The sequence below is a fragment of the Amphiura filiformis genome, chromosome 12, assembly GCF_039555335.1.
Source record: "Amphiura filiformis chromosome 12, Afil_fr2py, whole genome shotgun sequence".
In the NCBI taxonomy this organism is placed as follows: Eukaryota; Metazoa; Echinodermata; class Ophiuroidea; order Amphilepidida; family Amphiuridae; genus Amphiura; species Amphiura filiformis.
This window is the reverse complement of record NC_092639.1, coordinates 58,223,615-58,246,501: the sequence shown is the minus strand read 5'-3', so window position 1 is coordinate 58,246,501 and position 22,887 is coordinate 58,223,615. Positions and strand designations below refer to the sequence as shown.

Below are 22,887 nucleotides of genomic sequence, written 5' to 3'. Positions count from 1 at the left end.
GGTAGAATTGAATGGCCAATGGGCTGTGGGAAGATGCATTGAAATAGCTTCAGGGAGATAATTCCTGGTAGGAGGCAAACAGATAAAATGATCTCATACATGTAGGTGTTATTAATTTCTCTGAATGATAATCAGTTGATATTTTTCTCTCAGTCTTTGAAGGCATTTCCAAAGCTATCCAAGTTGAAATGACATGAGAATTTTTAAATGACATCCAGGCCTTCTTCTATTGGCTAAATTGTCATTGAATCATATAATCTATGTATACATGCAGCTTTATCCTGACATATATTTGTACATAAAAAGTTTGTTGACCATGTTGACACTAAAATGGACATTCAAATTATATCAATGACATTTCATACAAAGTTTATTGACCATGTTGACACAAAATGGACATATTCAAATAATGTCAATGACATATTACCATACAAAGGTTGTTTACCATGTTGTCACTAAATGGATATTCAGATATGTCAATGACATACATTTGTGTATAACATATAAAGTTTGTTGACCATATTGAATGGACATTCAAGGTCTGTATCGTAGAACGTGACTTGTGATACACAATCTTCTAAATTAAGACCTGTTGAAGCTTTTTGCTGGGAAGGTTGGGTTTTAAACTTCTACACATCAGTGCTTATCGATTCACCTGTTATATTTGTTCGTCACAGTGTGGCGTAAGCTGGGAGCAACATTTGCTTTGTTCATATCAAAGGTAACTGAATCATGTACAAATAAGTTTGTTTCTATAGCAACCAGGTGAGCAAATAACAACTGTTTTTATTATTTTGCACTCGGTATCATAATATTGCATTTCTTTTGTTTTCCTTCTGTCTTTAGATTAAAGTCATCAGCCATGAGTTCAACAAAGCACAGAAATCCTCCCGTATTGGACAAGTCAACAAAGCACAACAAAACCAAAGATTTCAACAGTAAAAAGAGACACATTGAAGAGGATACATCATTAAATGATGATTTATATGATCCTAAGAAACCTACAAAATCATTATTTGATCAATTTTGGAATTAGATTTACAGGTACGTATCGTGTGGTCTCATCAGGGATAAATAATTGCAAATTTTGCGCGGCACATTCATTGTTCAAGTGATTCATTGAAATGGGTTTTTAGGTAAAATAACCTTGTAGAAACAATACTAAAATCTGCCAAATATTCTTACAAGGATCATTTTGAGGTTGCGGAGGGCAGCCAATATCATAATATTGTACTGTAAAATTTCATACAAGCATATACCTGAGTGGTTTTTTTTATATTTGATAAAAGAGATGAAAGGCAGCCACCCTCCACAAAAACATTACAGAAGATTGGTATTACAATAATAAAAGTTTGTTTGTATCGCTGCCTGTATCAGAAATATAGTTGCTCAAACTCCAAATAATATTTTAGTGGTAGGTGTCTGCCTTTTGTCTCTTTAGTCATTTAGAGGCACAGATATGGAACTATGTGCTTGTGGATTTATATGATATTTTGTCCCACAGAGCAGCTCCAAAAGTAAGTGTACCAGGATAGATGCCATAACAGATTTGGGCTGTGATTGAGGACAACGGCCAAAAACAACATTTAAAAAACAGATTTATATTAAAACTTATCCTTCAAGTGACCATGAGTTGATTTTGTCCTGTAGTTTGAATCACAGAGGTCAAATAGCCATTCCTTTATGTCCTGTTGGTATATCACTGTATCTAGGGTATAGAGGAGAGGAAGGGAGACAGAAGAAAGGAAAGGAGAAGGGAAAGGAGGAGTGAGGGAGGAAAGAAGGAGATGTGGAGAGAGATCATAACTGACATGATGTGACAATCTCCCTCAAAGGGAGAAATTTGATCAATTCAAGTTTTCTAAAACAGATTGTGCTCTCTTTATATCAGGCTTGCTCTCTCCATTTTGCCTAGGGTTGCCAAACTTGCGATTTGGTAGCCCAATTGAGTGACTATTGAAGATTTTGTGTGTGACTGTTTACAATTTCCTATTGCATAGAAACCAGTGGTTACAAAAAATATAGGCCACTTTCCAACATTGGCTCCTGTGATTTCCAGTAGTTTCCAGTTCTAATCCTGTAAAAACCAATGGTTAACAGCAAAATTGGGCAACTTTTTGATTATTATTTAGGCAACCCTGACTTTACCTGTCAGCATAGCTCATAAATTACAGCATATTCGTGTTGTGAGATGGGTGTTCCATGCCCAACAGTTTTGGGAACCACTGACTTATACATCAATGCGCCTAGAGTTGGTCACTGTATCAAATCGTGTGAATGAAGCTAATCGTGCAATGCGTACACACATACAAAGGTGGTTAGTCAGCACACTTGCAGCACAACCGTGAAAAAACATTTATGTCACTATGGAACTTGAGGTGAACCAAATAATTCTGCCATGCATGTAAAAGAAGTTAAGTGGAATAGAGAGAGACCAATACATATTACTACTAATAACAATTTGTCATTATATCTTCCATTTTACAGCTTAGCTCCATATTCTTTGTATGTGCCTCGCCCAACTCAAGATGGGGATGGTGCCGTCCACTTATCAAAATCATAGAGATCTTTGGAGATGGTTTGGTTTGGATGTTGGTACCAGTAGCATTTCTCATAGTAACAGAAGAAAAATGGCTCATAGAATTCTGTGTCAATATACTTGCAGGTGAGAATGACAGTGTTTTACCTTCTCCTAAAAAGTGAAAACCCAAGGGGCCACTCAAACCCAGAGAAGATTTTGTACCTTCCCAGAATCCTTTGCAATTTATGACGCATCACCTCATTTCATTAAACGACACTCGCATTACTTTGTACAGGTTCCCTTTGTTTTCATTTTGAGAATATAGACTGGCTAATCATGGGTCGATAGTTAACAATTAAACATATTTTGTAAGATCTGGATATGATCTGTTCATTGGGGTACATTTCATACAATAAACAATAAACAGAATTTATATAGCGCCTTAGCATAAGTATGAACAAAGCACTTTACAATGATCTTAAAAGTACCAGTTACACTACATCTTAGGCTACAATAAAATGTACAACTTAATTAAAAATAAAAAACTTAGTTTGGAAATAAATGGGTTTTCAGATTAGATTTAAAAGTGGCCAGACTAGGTGAAGTACTAAGTTTTACAGGTAATTGGTTCCAGAGAGCTGGCACAGAATTGCAGAAGGCATTATCCCCATATGTTGTGTGAGTTCTATTACATTCAAGCAGACTGCCATCACTATCAACCCATGTTGCACTAGATAGCAAATCATTGCAGAAAATTGAAATGGGAGAAATGCATTATGGGAAGTAAGATGTGTTCAGTGACTCAAATCCAGTTTCCGTAAACAGATGCATCGGTAGGATTGTAGATCAAATTATTTAGATTTTTGTGTGACAAATCCAATAAAATATACTCACTGACTTGAGCTTTCGCCATCCAGGCTGATGGCTTGATCACAAGTGATCTGGTCCACTGCATTTCCCGCGGTGTTTGGATGCTAAAACAAACTGCTAAAACAAACTTTGATCCCGAGGAGTGAGAGTGCATCCAAACACCGCGGGAAATGCAGTGGACCAGATCACTAGCGATCAAGCCATCAGCCTGAATGGCGAAAGCTCAAGTCAGTGAGTATATTTTATTGGATTTGTCACACAAAAATCTAAATAATCAAATCCAGTTTGTTGTCATCCTCAAGCAGGAATTAATGGGAAATAGTAGGGATTTCACACACCATGGAACCATGGGCTCAATTTCAGGTTCTTTTGTTGGAAATTGTTTATGATACAAATGCATGGGAAAATTTTGTCATATTGAAGATGAAATGGTGAAATATCGTGCAAAAGTGCACTTTTGAGGCTAAAGTGGACAAATATGAGGTTAATTTGGTCAGAAACCCACACATACAGGCATCGACATGGGGGTTGATTGTATGGACCATCCCCCCTTATTAAAACATTAGGAGGGCCTTATCCCCCATGCCCATGAGATCTATGCCTATGAAGACAATAAATTTAGTCTAGGGTGTAGAGCAGTGCAAAATGGTGTAGTAAATATTTTCTTAAAATGGAACACTACATGCACTTTTTTGGAGTGGATCCAGAAAGGGAATTTGATAGGGAGGCAAAAAATAATGGAAAGAAAACAATAACAATAACCTGTTTTTCTTCCGACAGCTACTGCGTTTGATCTCTGTGTTTTATTTCTACTCAAAATGCTTGCCAGTCGACCAAGACCAGTCGCTAACAAAGGAGACATGCTCATCGTAGTTGCAGTTGATAACTACTCATTCCCGTCAGGCCATTGTACCAGAGCCGGCATGATGACGTACATCATCATTGAATACTTCAACCTGACTGGTGGATACATAGCTCTAGGGGGCGTATGGGTGGTTGTCATGGCAATATCGCGTCTAATGCTAGGACGACATTACATCACCGATGTTATATGTGGTACCGTTGTAGGCTTTATGGAAGGTGCCGTTGTTATAGCAGTTTGGATAACGGTAGACAATTTGGAGAGTATTTTGTCATTATTTTTAAGGACTTGAATATAAGTATGGTTAACATTCACATTATATTACCCAGGGTTAGAATTTTGTCATGAATCTGTGAATTAATTAGGCTATTCCAGATGAAGTCCACACACCCTCCTATGGAAGATATGAACTTAATCTCCCACACACGGAGTATGAATTTCAAATGGAGTCACTCATTCAGAATACCCCGTTTGAAATTCACACTCCCTGTGTGGGAGATTAATGTTATGGCATCCATAGGGGGTGTATGGATTTTGACTGGAATAGCCTATTGTCCTAAAGATACTTTTGAGTGATTATAATGCAAGAAGACCATTATCTGCAATAGCTGCCCTACATAGACATTTATAGTAAGAATTCCAATTGAATGAACGCAGCTTTTAACAGCTGCACTCGATCCAACCGCGATCGTATATTGCGTATTTCAAACTACAACGCGAACGCACGACCTTGGATACAAAGCTATCCAATCACGAGTGCGTTGGCATGGTTGGAGTTCACTTCGCGTTACTCACGCACAGTCGCTGCACGCTGGCGTACATCGCGCAGTGTACGCAAAAATTTGTCACGCTATTGAAAGCTGCGTTCATTCAATTGGAATTCCCACTATAATAATTTCTGCATTCTATTCTGTATACATTTAAAACTATGACATGTGGCAGCTATCACAGATAGGACCTTCATGTACTATCCCCTCGGCATGTACTTAAATGTGAAATGAGTCCGGAAATGAGTTGCATGGATCAAAATTGATTCTTATAAATTTGCTAAGTTGACACAAATGATCCTGGCCAAATTGCTTCAAGACAGAATTCTTACCCTGTGTTCACTCAGTATATGGGGCCCAACACATGTTTTTTAGTTTAGTAGGGTCGTATCATTTCCATCCATCCAGTATCTTGAAATGAATAATTATGCAATTGTTTATACACTTCATGTGACACTGACCTACCCAACACAGTTTACATTATATTTGCGTGAGATGAAGATACCTAGTTAATATTTAGGTATATTTCGTCTCAAATTGTATTGTTTTGTTTTAATTGATACTTTATTTAAGCACTGCAGCCAAATTTGTTTGATCAAAGGATCAACCGTCAATGCTACTTTATTAACCCCATGAGAACTACCTGCTGATTGGCCAAAAAAATGTTTCATTATCAATTGACCCAATCAGCAACATTGTTAGAATAATTGCACCACACAAAAAAATTGGGGTGAATTATTTGCAAAGCTCCATTCTGATTGGTGATTAAAGTGAAAAAATGATGTAATTGACCAATCAAAGGCAATGTTAGATCGGCAGGTAGCGCTCAGGGGATTAATGGACTATCAACTAATTTAATTAATGGTCAAATGTAATCACAATTAACAACAGTTAATAAATATCAACCACACTTTGACGGTCAGTCGAAAGAGCGAACAAATTTGGCTCCAATGTCTTTACATATTAAGGAATTGATTTGATTGCAATATTGTATGCAGATATTTTAGATCTTGAACATTAACAATGTTAATGTACTTATTGGAATATTTTGACTGTTGTCTTAAGAATCTGTGTGTACGTACAACTTATTGAACTAAATATAAGTGCAATATTTAAGTTTACTTTCATTAAGAATAAATAATCTTGAAGAAAAAAAAAAGATTACTACTTGCCCAGTCAGTGTCACATGAAACATGGTTTGGATTTGTCCAATACTTTTATGATAAATTGTGTGAATTTTGTTGTTGTTGTATTATATTTAATACTTTGTTATCTTCAATGCTATTTATCTTTAGGCAGAAAGCTGTTGTATAAATGAGATATCTTTAACCCCCTCAACGCTACTGATGATCATCTAACAGCATTTCTGATTGGTTGATAACTTGAAATGCTTATTTCAATTGCCAATTATGATTAGGCTTTAAACTATTTATGGTCAGATTTGCATTTGCAGATGATTTTATTAATACCCTCCTTGATTGGTTCAAAATTGGACACAGTATTCATTTTGGCCAATCGGCAGGTAGTTCTCATGTGCTCCTGAAGCACAGTGGAATAAATACTATGAATAGCGCTGCTTAGAGAATATGTTGTGCTCCAGGAGTACAACTTGTTGAAGATATCTCAAATAATTATTGTAGCACATTACATATTGTTAACTAAACATGTCAATAATAGATTTCTAACAGAGAAGTGAAACTGAATGTGTTGAAAGGGTCATGCTGAACCTTTCTGTGCAAAATTGTGTGCCTAAGGGACCAAACCAAAAGATTGATGACATCCTCTAGAACCAGTCTGATTTCATAGACTCACCTCCCTGTTTGTAATGAAACCAGAAATTGGGCAAACTAACATTAATGTTTTTTCATGAGTATAATTATGAGAAATGTAATCAACATTTTAACATTGTCCCTAACCAAAAGAGTTATGTTTATAGGATGCCATTGATGATTGGGTCATTCCCTAACTGATCCCAGAATTGACCAATAAGGAGTAAGTAGGTCATTATGATGATAATGTCTTTTGCTTTTCAAAAAAAATTTCTTTCAGCATCTTTCTGCCACATACTTGAATGAAGTGACTCTTATGCACAATGTAAAGTTAATATGATACGCACAATATCTAATATTAATATGCCACTTTGAAAATGTAAATTGATGTAACATTATAGTCTTGCCTTTTTTTCGACCGATAAAAGTCCATGTAAAATAGTAATCACAAGTTGGGCTATTCCAGTTGAAATGCATTTAATCCCCTATGGAAGATCTCCCACACAGGAGGTGAAGATTTCAAATGGAGTCTACCATAATCAGGTAACCCCATTTGAAATTCACACTCCCTATTTAGAAAATTTAAGGTCATGCCTTCCATAGGGTGTGCGGCTTTCAATTGAAATAACCAAAGTTACCTTTGACCCGAATATGTGCAATGAACCCATAGTTTAAATGAAATTTAAGACTGTTGATGTATAAACCATCAGGGTTTTCTTTAAGCTTTTTCCTGAAGGGATAAAAAACCCCATATCTAAAATTGTTTATCCCTTCATGATGTTCAACATATATGTAAAGGAAGAGCATTTGAGGAGGTAAAGTGGGTAGCTGAAGGGGTATTAAACCCGCTTTTAAGCATAAAGAAAACCATGGTAACCATGTATTATTATATGGCAAACACATCCATAACAGTGTGTATTTTGATGTGCAGTATGCCATTTATGTTTCATAAGTATTAACTTTTATGAAGCTACATTCCAGTATAACTTGTACTTTAGCATTTGTACATTTTTATGATAAAATTGTTGCTGTAAAAATAGATTTCTGCTGGTATTTTATACAACCTTTGGTATTGCCTGCATGTAAGCTTAGTATCAAGACATGATGATACAGCTTATGGAATAAAACTGTCTAATCCCTCAATGAAATCTTGACAATAGGCTCCATGTAAAGTATTAACAATAAGCTAATTTCATGTAGATGCGTACGTGAAGGCTATTTGCTGGCGTAGTGCATGTTAGACTGGTTCATGCTTTCATTGTTACGAACCACTGATCGAAATGATCACAACACAAAGCCTATGGTATATCATAATTCGGAACAGGTGTATGAGCCCAGCCTTGAACCAGTAACCAATGGTTACTAACATGCTCTACGACAGCGATTATCCTACCTGTCATACACCCAAGCATTATTTTGGCATTTGATGCCAATGCCATTGCTGAGACAATCTGACATAATGCCAATATTTCACATTTCAATCTTATACAAACTTTTATTTATTTGCTTATTATTCTTTATGGGAAATTATGTTTTTACAAGAATAAGATCAAATTAGAATTGCGCCTTTGTACACAGGGATGGAAATCAACATCCGTCCGGTCGCCAGAATAAATATGAGACCTGGCGAGGAATGTTTCAAATTCACTAGCTTAGTTGGTGAAGAGCGTACTTTCTACTGCTTGAGCCCACTACTTAACAGTATTTATTACTTGCCAAATGTGTATACATCTTGTATCTAGGTTTCATACTTAATGTGCATTGTATATAGAGGTTTGAGAACCAGAAAGCCGTAACTAACAAAGTAGTTAAGGTTTCCTGGCTCCCAACCCTCAATGTAGTGGGAAAGAATTTTGAAACTTTATTTGTAGGAAAGTTCCAAACCATTTCCTTCATATGTTGTATTAAATTTCTTTATATTAACAATAATGATTTAATTTAATTATAATCTACACAAAGATATGAAATATCAATTGGATATTTACTTTGCAATAACCATGTATAGTGTTTCAAAAGTGATATCCTGTTGTTGTTTTTCAAAAACATCACCTCATGCTTTTGTATTTCTATTATTATCAACATATATATCTACACATTTTTTGTAAACAAATTTATGTAATATTCAACTTTGAGGTAATTTTAGGCAGCATATAGTCCTCCCCTAACCCTAACCTGATGTTAGCTACGGACTATATTCTAGAATTATGCTGCAACTTTGTACATGCTGTAGATATTTATGAATAATGCACAAAATGCAAAATAGTTGTGAATAAGTTGAATTTTAGTTGTAAAACTATAAATTATACAGTATTTTGAACAATAAATATTGTGCATGTGCTTCATCAAACCAGAAACAAAGAAAAATGTAATGTAGTATGCCACAAAGCAAATACATTGTGTTTATCTAGTTGTATAATCTTCATGGTTTCCAAAACTTGCATAGTATACCGTAATATTATTAAAAAATTTTAGAAATATTTCAATTTATCAATTTTTTTGTATTATTCAGATTGAGAATCTACATATTGCTTTAGTATATGAGAGAACCCCAGATGATGTCATCAGGCTGGTAACTTTGCTGTCAAGCTGGTCAAATTTCAGCATGACTGAAATTCATGTTGTGCAATTGTGACTATTCCCTGTGTGGTGGATTCGAAGAGGTTCAACTTAAATTAAAAGTCCCGACTCTGAATAGCCCGGAGCGTAACAATGGTTGTGTCTACACAAAAAGCGGGATCTTATCCACATTAAAACGCATTCTTGGGGTGACCTCCTCTTGTGCATGTAGACCGCAACGCGTCATGAGCAACCTACCTACACGCACACAGCATCGCGCCAGGAGTACCCTACATGCACTCACACTGTAACACACATACAAAGAAACACACTCACTATGTGATCATTTCCCGAATGCGGACTCAAATGCCATTTCCCGAATGCTGACTCAAATGCCATGTAGACACTGGATGCGGATCTGTGGTCTGGGCTTTTTAAGTCATATCTCTTCGGTTTGGATAGAGTCGCAATCTTACACAATGTCAGTATTGGAAATTTCCATTTACTCTTCTTATACCATTAATATAATGTATATTATTGCATGCACAATTTATGAGGGCATTATGAAAGAAATTAACACTCGATATCTGTAGAACCCTTGAATTCTGCATAATGAGTGTTAATTGCTGCCAAAAATGTAAACCAATCAAATTCGTAATATAAATCAATTCGCTGTAGAAATGACGTAATAAATCGGATTAACTACTATAGCAACAATTTTGACTATATTGCCCTGCACTACAAGCAGGTTGCACTCATCACCTGTGTATGTCTGCAATGATAGATTGAATACAATACCGCTCTTTTCAAAGATACTAATCTTACAGGTGCAAGTGATCAGGGCAATATAGTCAAAAATTGTATTCATCTATTGCTATGGTAGTTGATCCGATTATTATGTCACTTCTCCAGCGAATATCATCGTAACTTTTGTCTTCTGCAGATTTCATCCCAAAGAGTGGCATTTAAAAAAATGTATTCAATATAATTTCTGCAACCTTAGTACCATTGTAATAAAAATTAGTGTGATTTTAGTTCATTTTATTTAATTTTTTATATTATTTAATTTATTAATTGTTGCTTTATTAATTGAAATTTCTTTTTGCTGAAAACAGTAGGGTAGTCTACACTGGAAATCAAATGCATATCAATGTGTAGGCCTACTTCAGAAATGCAGATCAATTGGACCTGTGTAGCGTGCTTTGGTACTGTCTACACAGTGCAAATGTTAAGCAGAAATTGTGCATTTTGTGATTTTTTATTTAAAAAGAACTAGACCATATATAATTGACACCGTCCTGCAGTTGATGGAGTGAACATCGACACCACATCCATATCACTTACTATAAAACAATGAAATCACGGTCAAGAAGTTATCACATGATTATAAAATGATAAAATAATCATGTGATACCGTTGTTTTATAGTATGTGATATTGATGGTCACCCCATCAACAGCAGGAATGTACCAATTATGGCAATGGTCTGTAATATGTTTTAACACATTACAGACATGCATTTAAAAATGCATGTCATGTAACACATAACAAAAGCACCTCGTATAATGTTGCATAATTTACAAGATGCACAATAAAAATCATGCTGGTTGAGTACTTTTACACTTTCACTATGTGCACTGTTCACATACAGGGTGAGTCAAAAAAAGTGCAATAGAGAAAAGAATCCATTTTTATTTAAGAACCGAGTTGAACTTTTAAGGTTTTAAAACATTTTATATATGGTATATTCATCAGTGACCTTGTGTGAAAAAAGTAAGGAATTAGCATTTACCGTTTTGTTTTTATGACACATTTTATAGCGCTACCCAATTTTAATGTTTGTCCAAGAGACATCTAAAATTTGAATGTCAACCCACTCTGTATTAGGTAGATTTGGAACAACTGCCATTTTCTTAACCTCATTGGCATTAAAATAAAATGGAGCACCCAAAGTGTTATTGCCCTTGGTCTTGTTTAAGAAGAAGAAACATTATTTGTTGTTATTTTCATTTTACCTTTACTTTAAAGATGTTTATTCGCAAATTTGTAGGCGGGGTTTTCAAATGTCAAAATGAAATGCACCCAAATTGAAGTGGAGTGAATTTCAAAATATCCAAAAAGTTGGACATATTGGGATTAAAAAACTGGTGTTGGAGTCGAGTGAGGTATGAAGGACTGTTAGAAGTAATGTTAGAAAGTTTGTTTGAACAGAAAAAAAAAGAAATTAAAATAACGCAAAAACAACCTTATTTAAGTTAAAGTCAGTTTCAGATCTGGTGTCTTTACCGTGCACTGTGTGCTCTCATTCAAAATACATGGTACCTCGTGGACAAATAACGAAATTGGGTATCGCAGCAAAAGGACTCATAAAAATGAAACGGTAGTCGCGATTCACTTCATATTTTCACAGAAGGTGGCCATTGAGTGTAGCATTTATAAAATCTTTCAAAATTGGGAAAGTTCGACTTGGTTCTTACATAAATATTGATTCTTTGCTCTATTGCAGTTTTTTTGACTCACCCTGTACAATGCAGACCACAGAAACACTGCACATTGATGTATTAAAGATTTCCTGTGTAGTTTGCCCTATTTGTTGTTGAATGAATTTGATGTGTTTGGTAACTTTGGTTACTATTTGCAAGAATCTTGAAAGTGAAATATTCGTGTGAGGAATGGTGCAATTTGATGAAGAATTGGAGGCCTTGCCAGAATTAGATAGATAAGTCTGCAATAATGTTGTGTTTAGGGCATTTAGAGTTGTGTGTTATGTCTTGCAACTCACCTTTTTCAGTAAATCCCATGAGCCTTTGCGTATATACCTCTGATGATGTGTTATGGATGCACTCATCGTGACTACGCTTGATCATCAACGAATCGTGCAGTAAAGATGCATCAATGTGTCATCACATCAGGGATAAATATATAAAGGCTAATGAGATACACCGAAAAGGTCAACTTGCATGATTTCCATAAAATAGTTTTTTTTATACAAAATGTACCTTGCCACTCAATATTTAATAAATATAAATACATATATAGAATAATTGTTGTAAAATTGCGATGTCAAGTTGACACATTCATAGTAGGCTTTGAAACCATCACCAAGATATGCAGAATATTGCAATAACATGGTAATTATCTTCAAATCAGTGACATTCATGATATTATTTGTTTTCAATTCAGTATTTTAATTCTGGAAGTTTGGTATGTGACTGTGGAATAACTTATAATAACCTCAATCCCAACTCTAACCCTATAAGTTAAGCTAATATAAAGCCATGGGATGATAACATTTGAAAGTCTTGCATTTTAAGTTAGGGATGATAGTTGTTCTATGTAGTATTTGCACCAATTAGGCTATTCGAGTTGAAATCCATACACCCCCTATGGAAGACATGACCTTAATCTTTTACACAGGGAGTGTGAATTTCAAATGTGGTTACCTAAATAGGTGATTCCATTTGAAATTCACACATCTTTATGGCAGATTAAGGTTATGTCTTCCATAGGGGTGTATGGATTTCAACTGGAATAGCCCATTAATACATCTGTTATGGGAGAGAATGGTACAGCAGTAAAGCTACTTATCTATGGTTTGTGAGGTCTCAGGTTAATCCCAGACAGCAGAATGAATTGAATTGGTAACATTCAGACTTTTGCTCTATTCATGGTATATTTAAAATTGGATACATGAGCCATGAGTGTGTATCTTCCTTTGGAGGGGACATAACCTGTAGGCCTTGCATTCAGTGTGCTGTGCCTATAATTGAAACCGCTGTCAGTTTTGAAAAAATGTTAAAGAGAATGGTGGTAAAACCTGAGTGTCCCAATCCGTCCTTGTGTCGTTTGGTTATTTACAATTTAACTAAAGATATGATCTGCTCTGTAAGAGGAGTAAGTAAACTCATTCTGATATCCACAAAAACAGCAGGGCTATGAATTATTGAAGAGATTCATCAGGAATTCATATAGATTTAATGTTTTTCATATTAAAATTCCAAGAAAAACTCTTCCATAGTTTTGGCAATCCAATCTGTTGCCTTTCTCTATGGTGAATGGGCATGCCAATTGGTCCTTTGTTTTAAACTTATGATGTCATCGACAGATTAAAGTCCAAATAATCCAGAGGATATCATGTGCAGATGTTATTGTACCTTCCAACAAAGGATTGATTGGCATTCACCATTGAGGAAGGCAACAGATTGGATTGCTAAAACTGTATGGAAAACAAGTGAGTTTTCTTGGAATTTTACTATAAAAAAGCAGGCCTACATGTAGGGCTGTGATCTTGATGAAGTGATGGTATGTAAAAGTGCAAATAAATGTATATATGCATGTGTGACTAACAGAATCTTCCACATATATATTGTTTCTTTAAATATATTCCTTACATATCTTTCTTTGTACACAGAATAATTGCTAGATATTGTAGATAGGAATTTCGTTTACATTCCATGGTAGGTGTAGTAAAAGCAGGGTCTTAGCTAGGAATTGACAAGTGCCTGTAATTTTCACCAAAACTGCCTGTCCAAAATTTGATCCTGAAAACAAAAACCAAACCTCTGCCCCTTTCTGGGGATTCAGTCATTTCAAATAGCTATTGATAGTCTTTTTTTTTTATAAGTCTTGTCTTGTTTTAAGTTCACAGAACTTCAACAAGCATTATTTTTAGAAACTAGCATCTGTCAAATGCATTAATCTTGCCCATCCCAGGAGCAAACTGTCTATCCAAAATGACACCCAGACAGGTGGCTAGCTAAGATCCTGAATAAAAGTAAGGACAATATTCCGACAGGTTTCATCTTAAGTTAAAGCTTGAAAGGTTACATTTTCCTTAAAAAAAAAAAAAAAATTGTCTTTAAGAAAGGGTATTTTTCCGTTTCCCCAAATAGTAGAGGTCATTGTGGTGGCATCACCAAAGAAAAATGGACTTGTGGATTCCGAACTCAGAATAGCTGGTGCGTAATGCTATGGTAAATCTACCATGCTGGATTGGCACACATGGGAACCGAGTACATCAGGGGGAGTATATGTCCTATACCTTTGTGGTTATGAAAAATGGCTCCTGTCAGAATAGTCTTCTATAACTTAACACTTAACAGTATTTCTTAATTTTATTTTGGCCAGCCAGGAAGTATGCAGTAGAAATTGGGCTATTCCAGTTGAAATCCATACACCCTCTATGGAAATTGTGACCTTAATCTCCCACACAGGGAGTGTGATTGTGAATTTCAAATGGTGTTACATGAAAGGTTGAATCCATTAGAAATTAAGGTCATTTCTTCCATATAGGTGGTGTATCTATTTCAACTGAAATAGCCATTGTAGTCAGCTGAATTGTAGTGTGCTTGTAGGAATTTTGTGTTTACATAATTGATTGATTGGACTTGCAGAATCACCATTTTGTCTTGTAGAAAGTTATATATTTTCGCAGCCCATTTAGCTCAGTCGGTAAGGCGCTAGACTTTGATGCGTGAGTACTTGACAGTTTGAGCCCCATATTGCCTGTTTATGTTCTTGTGGAAAAATTGAGCTAGCTTAAAATGCCTTAAAGGAGTATTTCGTGATCCTAGCATCCTCTTTTTATGACATTTTTCAGTACATATCCACACAAAAAGCCTATTCCCAAAATTTCAGTTGATTCCGATTTTGCGCTTATGCGAGTTATGCATGATTATGTGTATTACACTGCTCCATAGACAATGCGTTGTAATTTCGTTCTGGTGCACCAGAACGAAATTCAAATTTCACGATATCTTTGCAAAAACGAATTAATCTGCAAGAAATATTTTGTACATAAACATTATGTAGCCAGAGGTTTCCAGTGATATAAAAATCTCAACTTTTTTGAGAAAAGTGGGGGATGAGGCTGTGGATCACGAAATGCCCTTTAAACTTAACTGCTAATTTTTTCTGGTCTACCCGTTTCAAACTCTGTGAGCTGATCGTGGCTGTGATGGATATCATATGTAGGCTTACTAGGGTGTGCGGCACTGTGCGCCTGTGTAGAGCAGCATCCCCTGAATGATGCTAAATGGTTTATAAGATGTGTCTTGGACCAAAGCAGTCAGCAATTTTATGTAAAGGTAAAGCGTAATGATCTTATGTTAATGCGTTCTATAAATCTGTGCCTTTTATTTTATTGTAAGGTTAATTTTTGTTCAAACTTTTTTTAGTTGATGTTGAATACTTTCAACAAGTATTTTTTAATGAATTGGAATGTTCTAAGATTTTTTTTTATCATGTAGCAAATGTTAGTTGACAAAACATGTATTCACTATTGAACATATGGTAGATAATATATATACTGCGCCAATAAAGTATCCTTACACTTAGAAAAATAATCACAATATCAAAACTGAACAATATTGAGGTAAATTTGTTTTTTTAATAGATGCACTATCTAATCCTGCACATTATGACACCACATTGAATCCAATGTGACCTCAAGAAGTAAAGTTATAAGCAATTGAATAGACGAAGGTCCCGTTTTGAAAGTGACAAACTGGCCTATACAAGGCGCAAAAAGATTCGAACAAGCGCAACAAAGAGCCAATACAGTTTCTTCAATGAAGCGTTATTTAAAGCAGTTTTTATTTCAGTTTTACTTCTCTGTACTTTTCATAACTTTCATTTTATTTGTCAGTTCTTTTGTTTCAGTTTTCTTTTGTTCCTTTTGTTTTAAATTAAAGCCAAATGCATAAATTAGCCATTCTAGTCTGTGAAGTTTTGAATAGGCCAGTTTGTCACGTTTAAAACGGGACCTTTGTCTAATCAAATGCTTGTAACTTGGCTTCTTCAAGTCACATTGGATTCAATGTGGTGTCATAATGTGCATGATTATATAGTGCATCTATTACAACAACAAATTTACCCCAATATTGTTCAATTTTGAAATTGTGATCATTTTTCCAAGTGTAAGGATATTTTATTGGCGCAGTATATATATATATATTATTATTACACCTCATAAATAGTCATGAGCAAATCATGCCATTTTATTGGGCAATCGCAAACGACAAACCTATTTCACCGTGCAATGGTTTTCCCTATCTACATGCCAACCTCATCCCAATAACCTAAGTTTGATGTACTAAAACAAATACATGGTTTCGATTAAGGCAAGGCAACAATTTGCACCTTGGTACTGTCTTTGGGCCTGTCACCCCTCACCCCTCGGTGATACACCCATAGCCAGTTCCTCGGGAAAATAGTTTGCCCCCCCCACTCTGAACATGTAGTATTTGGATAATACGTATTCTCTTGGCATTTTTCTTGTCAACAAACATTTGGTCATTGTTCATTCAATCTGTTCCAAGTCAGTTTTATCTTCTAACAAGTATGTGATAAAAAAAAGGGGATTCCCCATTAAACATACTATTATTCCCTTCAGAAATTTGATGGTGAATGTTTTTTTTTTCATCAATAAACATTCGTTAGAAAATACAAATGACATTAAACAGATTAAATTCTTGAAAGTATCCAACATCAAATATTAATGTCTCACTTTTTATTTTAAAGTCTGAATATTACCTGTGTAATTTGAATGAAGGCTGAATGAACACTTCTCTATTATTTTTTCAATGCCATGTGACCTGCTCACATCATTATGTTTATTTGTTACATATGAGTATGGACTATGACATGTATATTATTTATAATGTGAATTTGTATGATAAAAGTTGGAAATAAAAATGTTTTCAATCGCATTATAAATACGTTTTTCATCCATATATTGCATTTCATTGAAGTTGTAAACAACAAGAATTTTCAATACAACACAATTGGAGACCATCTGTGTGGTCTGACTGACCACCTATAATGGCCTTGAACTTTTTGCTTTTAACTCAAGAATGGCATGTCACAGATATGTCAAACTATACCTTTTTTCTGAATCCTTGAGAGGAATTATACTTGGTATGGTTTTTAACAAAGTTTGAAATTTGACCCGTGTTAACCTTCAATTAATTGCCTAATTATTGATAATTTCCCCATTGGTCAGTTTCCCAGCCCGGTATTGACTGTAAATAACTCGCATGTGGTATTTATATGTCATTAATTGACATGTGGATACCATCTAAATCTAATTGCCTATTCCTTCTATTATAGGACTACTGATTAGGGGGTTAGTGGTCAACCATATCACACCTTCACACTATGGCTACTTTTTAGTTAATTGCTTAGTCCATGGCTCCGTATAAGCCAAATTAATACTTGAATCTCGCATCATTAATTCAGATCTTTTTATAATGCAGTAGATACGAGGCTTATTCAGCAAAATCTGCCTCAACTCGAGCAGGACTCAGCTTATAAGGGCGGACTTATCCAGATTTCCAGTGTCTGTCATTTTCACCAAAACTGCCTGTCCAAAATTTGATCCTGAATACATAAACCAGACCTCTACCTCTTCTGGGGATGGGTCACTTCCAATAACTTTGATATACCGTAAAACCTCATCTACAAGCATATATATAGGGTTTTTGATGAAAGCTTAACTTAAACAAACCAGGCGTATATATACCAATACAATAGATTGGTCTTACAATAATATTTGTTTTTATATGCTTGGATCTGTAATTTATTTGCTCAAACTCCATAATGGCGCCTGGAATAATTTAGCTTTCAACAGAAGCACTTTATATGCTTGTAGATGGGGTTTTACGGTAGTCTATATTTTTAAGTCTGGTCTTGTTTTGAATTCACAGAACTTTAACAAGCATTCTTTTTAGAAACTAGCATCTGTCAAATGCATTAATCTTACTCATCCCAGGAGCAAACTGCCTATCCAAAATGACACCCAGACAGGTGGCTAGCTAAGATCCTGAATAAAAGTAAGGACAATATTCTGACAGGTTTCATCTTAAGTTAAAGCTTGAAAGGTTACATTTCCCTTATGGAATTAGTAAAAATTGTCTTTAAGAAAGGGTATTTTTCCGTTTCCCCAAATAGTAGAGGTCATTGTGGTGGCATCACCAAAGAAAATGGACTTGTGGATTCAGATCTCAGAATAGCTGGTGCGGAATGCTATAGTAAATCTACTATGCTGGATTAGCATTTTTATCCATCTATTGACTCTCCGTAAACAAGAGAAATTGATTTGAGAAAGTGCTACGATGTAGCACGAAACGTCATTGTTAGATATGTTTAACATCATTTTACCAAATAATCAATTGGATTTGTTTACATGAAATTTTATAAATGAGATCTATTGACTCTGTTTTTTTGTTATTGCTTTGTTTTTACGGCACTTTGATCAAGTTGGAAAGGCACCCTATTAAATGTTGTTTATGTATGTATGTATGTAGCACACATGGGAACCGAATAGAGTACATCAGGGGGAATATATGTCCTATACCTTTGTGGTTATGACAAATGGCACCTGTCAGAATAGTCTTCTGTAACTTAACACGTAACAGTATTTCTTAATATTATTTTGGCCAGCCAGGAAGTATGCAGTAGAAATTGGGCTAATCAGTTGAAATCCTTACACCCCTATGTAAGATGTGACCTTAATCTCCCACACAGGGAGTATGAATTTCAAATGGGGTTACATGAAAGGGTGAATCCATTTGAAATTAGGGGCTGTGCAATAATTATGAGCCCTGGGGGAGGGTAAAATTGGGGGGAGCAAGAAATTTTTGGCGAGCGAAAAGGGGGGTAAGTAATTTTTGGCGAGCTGAGAGGGGGGGCAAGCGATTTTGGCACACATTCATGGGGCGCCTTTTAATAAAACGCTCTAAAAGGCTTAGGAAAACAGTACAGAAACGCTTAAATATGCAAATTTTCCTGCTCGCTGCGCTCGCAACAGGTATATAGATCATTTAAGGTTTGTAAATTGGGATCCCAAAAATTTGGCATGCGCAAGGGGGGGGGGGGCAAAGAATTTTTGGCGGGCCGAGAGGGGGGGGGGCAAGCGATTTTTGGCAGGCCGAGAGGGGGGGGGCAAGCGATTTTTGGCGAGCCGTTTGGAAACTTTACCCCTCCCCCGGGGGCTCATAATTATTGCACAGCCCCTTAAGGTCATTTCTTCTATATAGGTGGTGTATCTATTTCAACTGAAATAGCCATTGTAGTCAGCTGAATTGTAGTGTGCTTGTAGGAATTTTGTGTTTACATAATTGATTGATTGGATTTGCAGAATCACCATTTTGTCTTGTAGAAAGTTATACATTTTCGCAGCCCATTTAGCTCAGTCGGTAAGGCGCTAGACTTTGATACGTGAGTACTTGACAGTTTGCGCCCCACATTGTCTGTTTATGTTCTTGTGGAAAAATTGAGCTAGCTTAAAATGCCCCTGGGCAAGAAACTTAACTGCTGGTCTACCTGTTTGAAACTGTGAGCTGATAGTGGCTGTGATGGTTATATGTAGGCTTACTAGGGTGTGCGGCACTGTGCGCCTGTGTAGAGCAGCATCCCCTGAATGATGCAAAATGGTTTATAAGATGTGTCTTGGACCAAAGCGGTCAGCAATTTTATGTAAAGGTAAAGCGTAATGATCTTATGTTAATGCGTTCTATAAATCTGTGCCTTTTATTTTATTGTAAAGTTAATTTTTGTTCAAACTTTTTTTAGTTGATGTTGAATACTTTCAACAAGTATTTTTTAATGAATTGGAATGTTCTAAGATTTTTTTTATCATGTAGCAAATGTTAGTTGACAAAACATGTATTCACTATTGAACATATGGTAGATAATATATATACTGCGCCAATAAAGTATCCTTACACTTAGAAAAATAATCACAATATCAAAACTGAACAATATTGGGGTAAATTTGTTTTTTTAATAGATGCACTATCTAATCCTGCACATTATGACACCACATTGAATCCAATGTGACCTCAAGAAGTAAAGTTATAAGCAATTGAATAGACGAAGGTCCCGTTTTAAAAGTGAAAAACTGGCCTATACAAGGCGCAAAAAGATTCAAACAAGCGCAACAAAGAGCAATACAGTTTCTTCAATGAAGCGTTATTTAAAGCAGTTTTTATTTCAGTTTTTACTTCTCTGTACTTTTCATAACTTTCATTTTATTTGTCAGTTCTTTTGTTTCAGTTTTCTTTTGTTCCTTTTGTTTTAAATTAAAGCCAAACGCATAAATTAGCCATTCTAGTCTGTGAAGTTTTGAATAGGCCAGTTTGTCACGTTTAAAACAGGACCTTTGTCTAATCAAATGCTTGTAACTTGGCTTCTTCAAGTCACATTGGATTCAATGTGGTGTCATAATGTGCATGATTATATAGTGCATCTATTACAACAACAAATTTACCCCAATATTGTTCAATTTTGAAATTATGATCATTTTTCCAAGTGTAAGGATATTTTATTGGCGCAGTATATATATATATATATATTATTATTACACCTCATAAATAGTCATGAGCAAATCATGCCATTTTATTGGGCAATCGCAAACGACAAACCTATTTCACCGTGCAATGGTTTTCCCTATCTACATGCCAACCTCATCCCAATAGCCTAAGTTTGGTGTACTAAAACAAATACATGGTTTCTATTAGGTCAGGCAACAATTTGCACCTTGGTACTGTCTTTGGGCCTATCACCCCTCGCCCTTCAGGTCCGTGGTGATACACCCATAGCCAGTTCCTCGGGAAAATAGTTTGCCTCCCCCCACTCTGAACATGTAGTATTTGGATAATACGTATTCTCTTGGCATTTTTCTTGTCAACAAACATTTGGTCATTGTTCATTCAATCTGTTCCAAGTCAGTTTTATCTTCTAACAAGTATGTGATAAAAAAAAGGATTCCCCATTAAACATACTTTATTCCCTTCAGAAATTTGATGGTGAATGTTTTTTTTTTTTCATCAATAAACATTCGTTAGAAAATACAAATGACTTTAAACAGATTAAATTCTTGAAAGTATCCAACATCAAATATTAATGTCTCACTTTTTATTTTAAAGTCTGAATATTACCTGTGTAATTTGAATGAAGGCTGAATGAACACTTCTCTATTATTTTTTCAATGCCATGTGACCTGCTCACATTATTATGTTTATTTGTTACATATAAGTATGGACTATGACATGTATATTATTTATAATGTGAATTTGTATGATAAAAGTTGGAAATAAAAATGTTTTCAATCGCATTATAAATACGTTTTTCATCCATATATTGCATTTCATTGAAGTTGTAAACAACAAGAATTTTCAATACAACACAATTGGAGACCATCTGTGTGGTCTGACTGACCACCTATAATGGCCTTGAACTTTTTGCTTTTAACTCAAGAACGGCATGTCACAGATATGTCAAACTATACCTTTTTTCTGAATCCTTGAGAGGAATTATACTTCGGTATGGTTTTTAACAAAGTTTGAAATTTGACCCGTGTTAACCTTCAATTAATTGCCTAATTATTGATAATTTCCCCATTGGTCAGTTTCCCAGCCCGGTATTGACTGTAAATAACTCGCATGTGGCATTTATATGTCATTAATTGACATGTGGATACCATCTAAATCTAATTGCCTATTCCTTCTATTATAGGACTACTGATTAGGGGGTTAGTGGTCAACCATATCACACCTTCACACTATGGCTACTTTTTAGTTAATTGCTTAGTCCATGGCTCCGTATAAGCCAAATTAATACTTGAATCTCGCATCATTAATTCAGATCTTTTTATAATGCAGTAGATACGAGGCTTATTCAGCAAAATCTGCCTCAACTCGAGCAGGACTCAGCTTATAAGGGCGGACTTATACAGATACCTTTTCCAGATTTCTGTAGATGACCTCAGATTATACAGGTTCATGACAAGCCTCATTTCATATGCGAAGAATAAAAATAAAAATAACAATTAACATAATCCCATTTTAATTTGAAAACAAAATAATTTATTCATTTTCATATATGCATCAATTAAAACATAAATATGATGTTGGCCATCACCATTCCACTCTCTAATCTGACTTGAATGGATAGCATCTCCTATTAGTGAAGAGATGAAAATTGAAATTGTTGAAATAAAGAGTCCAAAACGGACGGTGCAGCGATAGAGGGCAACATAGCCAGTAGCAACGCCACGTGAGACGGGAAGCAATGGGTCACTCCCCCCCATTTTTCATTGCATACCCCACCCCCAGTTTTTAGTTTGCCCCCTCCCCCTCGAGAAAAAATAAGAGAAAATCCACTATTTTGGGAGAAAATGAAAAATGTATCGATCTAGGGAGGATATCATCCTATTTTGGACAAAATCGTCATATTTTTGGCGAAAAAATGATTAGGAAAATTTGCACCATTTTTGGTGGTATGTGCACTTTATCAATAGACCCCTTTTTGAAGTCAAATATACCTGATGACCCCCTTTTTTAAAAGTCATACCCGATGACTCCCCTTTTTAGGTGCGGCTATCCAATGACCCCTTTTTTAATTGTATCATCAAATGCCACCAAATAACTTGCGGAAACTTCTATTATTTCAGCAAATTTGTATTGTAAATTTAGCCTGACAATTTGGAACAAATAGAATTTTGTTTCATTTTTTGTTCAAAACTTTCTACCTGATCAAATTT

At 35.4% G+C, this 22,887-nt stretch overlaps 1 protein-coding gene across 1 annotated transcript; it reads left to right on the top strand.

Moving 5' to 3' along the window:
* The first annotated feature begins 2,191 nt into the window (after positions 1–2,191).
* Positions 2,192–4,874, top strand: LOC140166940 (polyisoprenoid diphosphate/phosphate phosphohydrolase PLPP6-like). The gene is made up of 3 exons (XM_072190424.1): positions 2,192–2,251; positions 2,488–2,665; positions 4,172–4,874. Exons 1-3 carry the CDS (start codon positions 2,192–2,194, stop codon positions 4,543–4,545), a joined length of 612 nt encoding a protein of 203 aa, XP_072046525.1. The 3' UTR covers positions 4,546–4,874.
* Positions 4,875–22,887: the final 18,013 nt, after the last annotated feature.